General features: G+C 42.0%; 1 protein-coding gene across 1 annotated transcript in view; it reads left to right on the forward strand.

Moving 5' to 3' along the window:
• Nucleotides 1–8,160, forward strand: part of BIVM (basic, immunoglobulin-like variable motif containing) — a 45,403-nt gene extending 37,243 nt beyond the window's left edge. Inside the window, exon 10 of the mRNA XM_069757961.1 lies at nucleotides 5,575–8,160. Within this exon, the coding sequence (XP_069614062.1) occupies nucleotides 5,575–5,871 (297 nt within the window). The 3' untranslated portion in view covers nucleotides 5,872–8,160. The remainder of the gene's footprint in view (nucleotides 1–5,574) is intronic.
• The last annotated feature ends 2,020 nt before the right edge of the window (nucleotides 8,161–10,180 follow it).

Here is a 10,180-nt window from a genome sequence, read left to right on the forward strand (position 1 = left end):
GACCTTGTATTGATTACCGCCTTCTTAATAAAATTAGTCAAATTTCAGTATCCTTTGCCGTTGCTGTCTGATTTGTTTGCTCGTATTAAAGGGGCTAGTTGGTTCACCAACATAGATCTTCGAGGGGCGTATAATCTTGTGCGTATTAAACAAGGCGATGAATGGAAAACAGCATTTAATACGCCCGAGGGCCATTTTGAGTACCTGGTTATGCCATTCGGGCTTTCCAATGCTCCATCAGTATTTCAGTCCTTTATGCATGACATCTTCCGAGAGTACCTGGATAAATTCCTGATTGTGTATTTGGATGATATTTTGGTCTTTTCGGATGATTGGGAGTCTCATGTGAAGCAGGTCAGAATGGTGTTCCAGGTCCTTCGTGCGAATTCCTTGTTTGTGAAGGGGTCAAAGTGTCTCTTTGGAGTTCAGAAGGTTTCATTTTTGGGGTTCATTTTTTCCCCTTCTACTATCGAGATGGACCCTGTTAAAGTCCAGGCCATTTACGATTGGACTCAGCCAACATCTGTGAAGAGCCTGCAAAAGTTCCTGGGCTTTGCTAATTTTTATCGGCGCTTCATCGCTAATTTTTCTACTGTTGCTAAACCAGTGACTGATTTGACCAAGAAGGGTGCTGATGTGGTCAATTGGTCTTCTGCAGCTGTAGAGGCTTTTCAGGAGTTGAAGCGTCATTTTTCTTCTGCCCCTGTATTGTGCCAGCCAGATGTTTCGCTCCCGTTTCAGGTTGAGGTTGATGCTTCTGAGATTGGAGCAGGGGCTGTTTTGTCGCAAAGAAGTTCTGATGGCTCGGTGATGAAGCCATGTGCTTTCTTTTCTAGAAAGTTTTCGCCTGCTGAGCGTAACTATGATGATGGTAATCGTGAGTTGTTGACCATGAAGTGGGCATTCGAGGAGTGGCGTCATTGGCTGGAAGGAGCCAAGCATCGCGTGGTGGTCTTGACAGATCACAAGAATTTGACTTATCTTGAGTCTGCCAAATGGTTGAATCCGAGACAGGCTCGATGGTCGTTATTTTTCTCCCGTTTTGATTTTGTGGTTTCGTACCTTCCGGGCTCTAAGAATGTGAAGGCTGATGCCCTGTCAAGGAGTGTTGTGCCTGACTCTCCGGGTGTTCCTGAGCCGGCGGGTATTTTCAAAGAGGGGGTAATTTTGTCTGCCATCTCCCCTGATTTGCGGCGGGTGCTGCAAAAATTTCAGGCTGATAGACCTGACCGTTGCCCAGCGGAGAAACTGTTTGTCCCTGATAAGAAGAGGTGCGAAACCGGCTAAATAAGATTAAAATAGATAAATCTCCGGGTCCGGATGGCATACACCCACGAGTACTAAGAGAACTAAGTAATGTAATAGATAAACCATTATTTCTTATTTTTAGTGACTCTATAGCGACAGGGTCTGTTCCGCAGGACTGGCGCATAGCAAATGTGGTGCCAATATTCAAAAAGGGCTCTAAAAGTGAACCTGGAAATTATAGGCCAGTAAGTCTAACCTCTATTGTTGGTAAAATATTTGAAGGGTTTCTGAGGGATGTTATTCTGGATTATCTCAATGAGAATAACTGTTTAACTCCATATCAGCATGGGTTTATGAGAAATCGCTCCTGTCAAACCAATCTAATCAGTTTTTATGAAGAGGTAAGCTATAGACTGGACCACGGTGAGTCATTGGACGTGGTATATCTCGATTTTTCCAAAGCGTTTGATACCGTGCCGCACAAGAGGTTGGTACACAAAATGAGAAAGCTTGGTCTGGGGGAAAATGTGTGTAAATGGGTTAGTAACTGGCTTAGTGATAGAAAGCAGAGGGTGGTTATAAATGGTATAGTCTCTAACTGGGTCGCTGTGACCAGTGGGGTACCGCAGGGGTCAGTATTGGGACCTGTTCTCTTCAACATATTCATTAATGATCTGGTAGAAGGTTTACACAGTAAAATATCGATATTTGCAGATGATACAAAACTATGTAAAGCAGTTAATACAAGAGAAGATAGTATTCTGCTACAGATGGATCTGGATAAGTTGGAAACTTGGGCTGAAAGGTGGCAGATGAGGTTTAACAATGATAAATGTAAGGTTATACACATGGGAAGAGGGAATCAATATCACCATTACACACTGAACGGGAAACCACTGGGTAAATCTGACAGGGAGAAGGACTTGGGGATCCTAGTTAATGATAAACTTACCTGGAGCAGCCAGTGCCAGGCAGCAGCTGCCAAGGCAAACAGGATCATGGGGTGCATTAAAAGAGGTCTGGATACACATGATGAGAGCATTATACTGCCTCTGTACAAATCCCTAGTTAGACCGCACATGGAGTACTGTGTCCAGTTTTGGGCACCGGTGCTCAGGAAGGATATAATGGAACTAGAGAGAGTACAAAGGAGGGCAACAAAATTAATAAAGGGGATGGGAGAACTACAATACCCAGATAGATTAGCGAAATTAGGATTATTTAGTCTAGAAAAAAGACGACTGAGGGGCGATCTAATAACCATGTATAAGTATATAAGGGGACAATACAAATATCTCGCTGAGGATCTGTTTATACCAAGGAAGGTGACGGGCACAAGGGGGCATTCTTTGCGTCTGGAGGAGAGAAGGTTTTTCCACCAACATAGAAGAGGATTCTTTACTGTTAGGGCAGTGAGAATCTGGAATTGCTTGCCTGAGGAGGTGGTGATGGCGAACTCAGTCGAGGGGTTCAAGAGAGGCCTGGATGTCTTCCTGGAGCAGAACAATATTGTATCATACAATTATTAGGTTCTGTAGAAGGACGTAGATCTGGGGATTTATTATGATGGAATATAGGCTGAACTGGATGGACAAATGTCTTTTTTCGGCCTTACTAACTATGTTACTATGTTACTATGATAGATGGACTAGTAGAGTTATCTCTGAGATTCATTGTTCAGTGTTGGCTGGGCATCCTGGAATCTTTGGTACCAGAGATTTGTTGGCTAGATCCTTCTGGTGGCCGTCTTTGTCACGGGATGTGCGTTCTTTTGTGCAGTCCTGTGGGACTTCTGCTCGGGCTAAGCCCTGCTGTTCTCGTGCCAGTGGGTTGCTTTTGCCCTTGCCGGTCCCGAAGAGGCCCTGGACGCATATTTCTATGGATTATATTTCGTATCTCCCCGTTTCTCAAAAGATGTCGGTCATTTGGGTGGTTTGTGATCGCTTTTCTAAGATGGTCCATTTGGTACCTTTGTCTAAATTGCCTTCCTCCTCTGATTTGGTGCCATTATTTTTCCAGCATGTGGTTCGTTTACATGGTATCCCGGAGAACATCGTTTCTGACAGAGGTTCCCAGTTTGTTTCGAGGTTTTGGCGATCCTTTTGTGCTAGGATGGGCATTGATTTGTCTTTTTCCTCGGCTTTCCATCCTCAGACTAATGGCCAAACCGAACGTACTAATCAAACTTTGGAAACATATCTGAGATGCTTTGTTTCTGCTGATCAGGATGATTGGGTGTCCTTTTTGCCGTTGGCTGAGTTCGCCCTTAATAATCGGGCCAGCTCGGCTACCTTGGTTTCGCCGTTTTTCTGCAATTCTGGTTTCCATCCTCGTTTCTCTTCAGGGCAGGTTGAGTCTTCGGACTGTCCTGGTGTGGATACTGTGGTGGATAGGTTGCAGCAGATTTGGACTCATGTGGTGGACAATTTGACATTGTCCCAGGAGAAGGCTCAACGTTTCGCTAACCGCCGGCGCTGTGTGGGTCCCCGACTTCGTGTTGGGGATTTGGTTTGGTTGTCGTCTCATTATGTTCCTATGAAGGTTTCCTCCCCTAAGTTTAAGCCTCGTTTCATTGGTCTGTATAAGATTTCTGAGGTTATCAATCCTGTGTCATTTCGTTTGGCCCTTCCTGCTTCTTTTGCCATCCATAATGTGTTCCATAGGTCGTTATTGCGGAGATACGTGGCGCCTGTGGTTCCATCCGTTGATCCTCCTGCCCCGGTGTTGGTTGAGGGGGAGTTGGAGTATGTGGTGGAGAAGATTTTGGATTCTCGTGTTTCGAGACGGAAACTCCAGTACCTGGTCAAGTGGAAGGGTTATGGTCAGGAAGATAATTCCTGGGTTTTTGCCTCTGACGTTCATGCTGCCGATCTGGTTTGTGCCTTTCATTTGGCTCATCCTGGTCGGCCTGGGGGCTCTGGTGAGGGTTCGGTGACCCCTCCTCAAGGAATGGGTACTGTTGTGAATTCTAGCCATTACCGCTATAGGAAGTCATACATGCTTGCCCCAACTTTCCTGGTTTTTATTTTTATAATAAAAAAACAGCTTGTTCTAAGTGTAGTTTGTTTTCCACAGAAAAAAAACTTCAGAAAAATAGCATGTAGGAAATGTCAAATATAAAAGGTCATGTTGGAGGAAATAAAACAACCTAGAGGCTATCCTGCCTCTTGCCTTTATGTTTCCAAATAAGACAAGATTGACCTACACTTAGCTGTTTTGCTTACTTCCATAAGACTTGAGCCCTGTTCTGCCCTTCATCGACCTCAGAAGTTCAGATTTACTACTGTTTGGTTGTTTAGAATTCTTTGCTGATCTTTTTCCATATTTTAGTACATCGAAACCAATTTCTTTTGATTTTACAGATGATCCATTATTGTAATACATTATAATTGTGTAGATTGCCTAATACGCTTGCATCTTAAAGGGACACTGTCACCTGAATTTGGAGGGAACAATCTTCAGCCATGGAGGCGGGGTTTTTGGGTGTCTGATTCACCCTTTCCTTACCCGCTGGCTGCAATATTGGATTGAAGTTCATTCTCTGTCCTCCGTAGTACACGCCTGCGCAAGGCAATATTGCCTTGTGCAGGCATGTACTACGGAGGACAGAGAATGAACTTCAATCCAATATTGCAGCCAGCATGCAGCCAGCGGGTAAGGAAAGGGTGAATCAAACACCCAAAAACCCCGCCTCCATGGCTGAAGATTGTTCCCTCCAAATTCAGGTGACAGAGTCCCTTTAAAGAGGTTGTTTCGAGTTCCTATATGGGCAAAATTACCAAGTACGGTACCTGTTAAAACAAAAGCTTTGTAAATTTACCCCTTATTAAAAATACTCTGTTCTCAAAAATAGAGGGATTCTTATAATATATACTTAATTTCCTAGGTTACCAGCCACTCAGTGGGCTCAAAGTAGCCAGTTACATAAGCAAGGAGCACGTGCCGCTTGCAGTCTCTATGCTTTTGAGCCTTTTTCATCAAGCTTCAGTTGCTCTACGCTTCTCCCATGCTACAGAGCACTCAGTTTGGACAAGTCATGTGACAATGTCGCTGGTCCGAACTGTCAATGTTCAGGAGCGCTACTTTCTCCGGGAACCACGGCTGCTCCTGAAGATTAATTGTATGGAAATCCCTCTACATGGAATTATTCGGTACAAGATACAGCATATGATTGAGACAATTAAACAAAAGATCACTCCATTTCTCCTATGTAATAAGATTTGTATTTGTCTTAGGTTACAGTTTCCATTATTTTATCGCAGATAACTATGTTTTTTATTAATGCAATATTTAGTCTAATTAAGAATCTTGATTCCTATATTTTAGGCTGGAGGAAATCTTCATTGTCTCTTGGCATTTCAGAGACTTAGCTGGCAGAGATTTGGTCCCTGGACTTTGCAGCTTGGAAACCTGAGACCTGAACCTCAACCTCCTGTTCATGCACGAAGAATTCCTAAATCAGAAAGTGAAGATAATGTCTCAAAGAAACTGCATGGGCGTTTGGGCAGGTCATTCAGTGCAAGCTTCCAGCAAGAGCTTGCATGGAAAAGAATACGTAATATTAGCGAGAGGCGGAGTAGTGGATCTCCAGAAAGTGACACAGATGGTGAAGGAACTGACTAATATGGAAAGGTGTCAAAACAGTAAAAAGCTCGGAAAATCCGCCTCTCCTATATGGCCCTTAGCAATAGTGTTGGATTGAAAAAGAGGTGTGAACTGAAGTAAACTAATATACCTCCCCTATTTCTGCAGATTAGGCTTTTGACCAGTTCAGGACTACAAACATTTCCAAATGCTCTCTGTTACATCATCAGCGGCACATTTATCACAAGAGGTCTTTGACCTTCTCACAATATGAATGTAAGACGGGTTTGACTAAATGGTAAGGGCAAGCTGCATTATATAGCTACGTGGACCGGAACCAGCTAAAAGAAAAGTTGTTGTGATCTACGCTAAGTAGCTTCTGTCTTCGTAATCAATTACTGCTGGAATGGTGTAGGATTTAGTACCAAGCACTGACACACATAAAAAAAAACATGTGGTAAGAGAAACCCCACAATAGCAGACAAATAAAGCTCCTGTAAAGGATTTACTCAAGGTGAGACTAAAAACAACAAGGAGAAAGAAGCAGCAAATAGTCCGGAATAATGAAAAATATAAAGAGAACTTTATTAATAGTAATACCAGATAAAAACCATAACAGAGGGATATAACAATCCCCGCACTACACAAAGCATGTACAAAAATGGACAGGTGATAGGTGTCCACAATAAAAAGATATAAACATTACTACCCTAAGAGCACAGCTCATATGGAGTAAAGACTATGCAAGGATAGCCCAATGTAACAGTACACAGAGAACCATAAGGTACAAGGTATTATAGCACCCATGCATAGCATAGTATATATATACCGGGTAGAGTACAAGGATCACACGTGTAAGTAGGCAGCACACACCTGTCCCCCCCGACGCGCGTTTCGGCTTCTGCCTTTCTCAAGGGGTATGCTAGTGACAGGCTGGGTGAGGTATAAAAGGGAGGGGGCACACAGTGATAGGGCAGAATCTAATTACCCGACCAATAACAACAAAGTACCTGATGGCAGCGAGGTGCCTAATGAATCTGCTCCCAAAGCACCTGGACGCCACACAGAGGAAGCCGCATGGGGCCCCATGTGCTCCCGCAGCGATGGCGCCATGATGCCAGGGCAGAAACAGCACTTCTGGACCGCTAGAGAATCACAGAGCGTATGCGCATGCGCGGACAGGGATGTCCCTCTGAGTGCCTCTCTCTTCTCAACTCCTGTATTCAGACGGAACAATTCCCCCCTCTAATTGTGTGAAGGTAGTATAAGATCTTGCTTAGTGGTAATTGAATGCTTGTAAAAGAGCATGAACTTGGTATTGAAACAGCACTGCAGCATAGTACTTTGGAGACAGAAGCAAAATAAGGTAATAAAATAGAATACAAAAATGTGTATATTTGCAATGACTGGGGATAACTAAATAAAAAGTTGAGTTACTCATAAAAAAGTTTGTGATCACATGACACAATGCACCAAATGTATAGACGGTAAAGAAACAAAAGACGATTCCTGCAGTGAAGAAGGTGAGAGACTTCTAATGGAGATCTACAGTAATTGTGTAGCGTCTCACCTGGAAATGCTGCGGAATAGACACAACAATATGGTCCACCTAGAGGAGAGCCACTGCGGCTGCCCATCCTCTGGAAGCTGAGATCAAGCATCTAGGGTGTAACACCCAGATGATCCCAGGCCGTACACAACCTAATAACGGCTGGAATCGGAAGTCAGGTATTATCTATACTCTGATCATCACTCACAGCCGATACACACATATCTGTCACTAGTGATATACGGTAATAGGAACTCATTTGACCTTGACTTCTTCTCAGGCCAGAACTGCTTAGGTGTGTGAAGAATATACTCTATATGATTGACATTGTTACACAGCATGACATTGAACTGCATGGTTTCCTGGTAAAAAAATAGAGGCCTTTTTAATTGTAACCGACACATTTGGTAAAGGAATACAAAGTCATCTAGGTATAGACATTTTCCATTCACAGACTTGTATATGGATTTTTATAAATCTTTCCACATGAAAATAATTACCATACCAAACTATTTAGATATGATACTTATGCTGGGATCATTTATTTATTTATTGAACTCAAACCTGACTTTCCTTACTAGTAAAGACTTATTTTCTACTTTTGTAGTTGTACTTGGTTACTGCATCATTTTCCTTTTGATACTGTACTTTCTTTTCTTTCTTATGAAATCCTTCTCCTTTCAGAATGGAAATAATAAAAGTAAAGCTTGATGTATGGTTTTCATTAAAATAATAATCTTTACCAAAAATAAAAAATAAAAGTATGAAAAAAAGCAAAATTTGGGCCAACAGGTTTTGTGCTGAATAGCTTACACTGGCAGGAAGTAGATATCCATTTGTGTATTTTTTTGGCATTTTTTTCATGTAGTGACCTCAAGGAATACAGAATAACTGGAAAATATATTTGAGTGGCATAAAAATCACAAATATGCATGTGGTTACTATCTCTGTACGTACTGAAGCGGAAACTACTTTGCTGGTTCCTGAAGGTAAATATTGGGCTGAAAACAGGGGAATGTAGGCCATGCTCGATTGCTTGGCTACTTATATGGTTTATTAGTTTATTTAACCATTTAATCATTCATAACAAGCATTATATACCATCTGAATGGGTTTTTGACTACACTCCTGGAGGACTTAGATTTCAGATTATCACTATATTGGAGAGCGGTCGAGATCAGCTGCTGTTATCAGCTTTAGCATCAGCCGGATGTGAACAGTCCTGTCACACTGCATAATGGCTGCTTTCGGGTATTGTAGATTAGCTCCTATTCAAATCCATAGAACTGATCTGTACTATCCCAGAGCGGCTACAGTTTGATGGAACAGTAGTGTTCTGCTCCGTTCCCCAGTTTCATCTGGCCAATGCAAAATTAACAGTGGATCGGAGTTGGGTGTTCGCCCACCCACTGATCTGATATTGATGACCTACCCAGAAAATGAACTAGGATTAGCGTAGTCCTGCACACATTTCTCTTCAATTTATATGCAGAAGCTAATTTAAGGAAGGCTGGACTTGTCGAAAAAAAAAGGAGTCAAAATTATTGAGCGAATCATGAACAATTTTATATGCGCAGACGATACAACATTAATACAAACAAACATTCAAAAAGCATAGAAAAATAGATCTGTCTAGAGATATATCTATCCCCGTCTCTCAGTCTCACCTATATATAGATACAAGGTATCCATGAACTACTCACACGGGCGTATAAAATCAATATAGTTTTATTCAATGTTCATTTAAAAACATATACCATACAAAAAAAAACAACCTATATGTGAGGTTTGTAGCAAAGAGGATACTACAAGTACAAGAGAGATGGTGCTAGGTCAAGCACTATAATAGAAGGCAAAAGTGCCACATCAGATCAAATCATTTCATCATAAGAAATATAATTACCAAATGGATATTTCAATGATAAATTTGATCCATGCCATATTAGATCAAATCAGTTAGTCTTAAGGAATATAGTAGGCAAAGTGGTCAATTAATAAATAAGTCTGTAATAGATCTCTGTATAGTCCAAATGAATCATGAGAATGAAATTGCTAAAAAGTCAATGCTTACCCATGATCTGATGGATCAGTTCATAAGACACTACCGCAGACGCCTCGACGCGCGTTTCGCTCACGTGCTTTCTCAAGGGGAGTGTTCAAAGGGAACATTAATAGCATGATGGAATGAAGGACTTATTATGAAGTGTCAAGATGGAAAGCTCGAATATGGAACAGCTACTCAACACAAAGAAGACAAAGATATTGACTACTGCCAGGTACAATCGGGACACACCTGAGATGGACGGCAAAAAACTGGAAGTTGTAAAGGACTTCAACCTACTCGAACCGATGATAACTCAAGATGCAGCAACAAGACCAGAAGTTAATAGAATATCTATGGGAAAATCAATAATGAAGTCAAGTTCTTCAAATCAAGGAACATTTCACTGACGACAAAGACATGCATGGCTCATATACAGTATAGTTTGGTCTTTTCTGTGGTAACATATGGATGCAAAACCTGGATTACAAAGTAACAAGACAGAAGACGAATCTGTCATGATCCAGTTCTGAGTTTGTGTTCAGCTGTCTTATCTCTGGACTGGTAATGTGGGAGGTAATCCCCTCTGCCTCACTTTGAAGCTGGCTGAGCTAATTAAGTCCACTACAGCCTGTGGGCCAGTGTCAGCTATAGTTCATGCTGCACGGTTTGAGCACCTGTCCTGGATACTTGTTCTAGTGTTCCTTTTGCTTCTGTCTGCCTTCACCCGTTTATGACTTATTCTGACCTCTGGCTTG

Source organism: Ranitomeya imitator, chromosome 3, assembly GCF_032444005.1.
Source record: "Ranitomeya imitator isolate aRanImi1 chromosome 3, aRanImi1.pri, whole genome shotgun sequence".
Classification (NCBI taxonomy): Eukaryota; Metazoa; Chordata; class Amphibia; order Anura; family Dendrobatidae; genus Ranitomeya; species Ranitomeya imitator.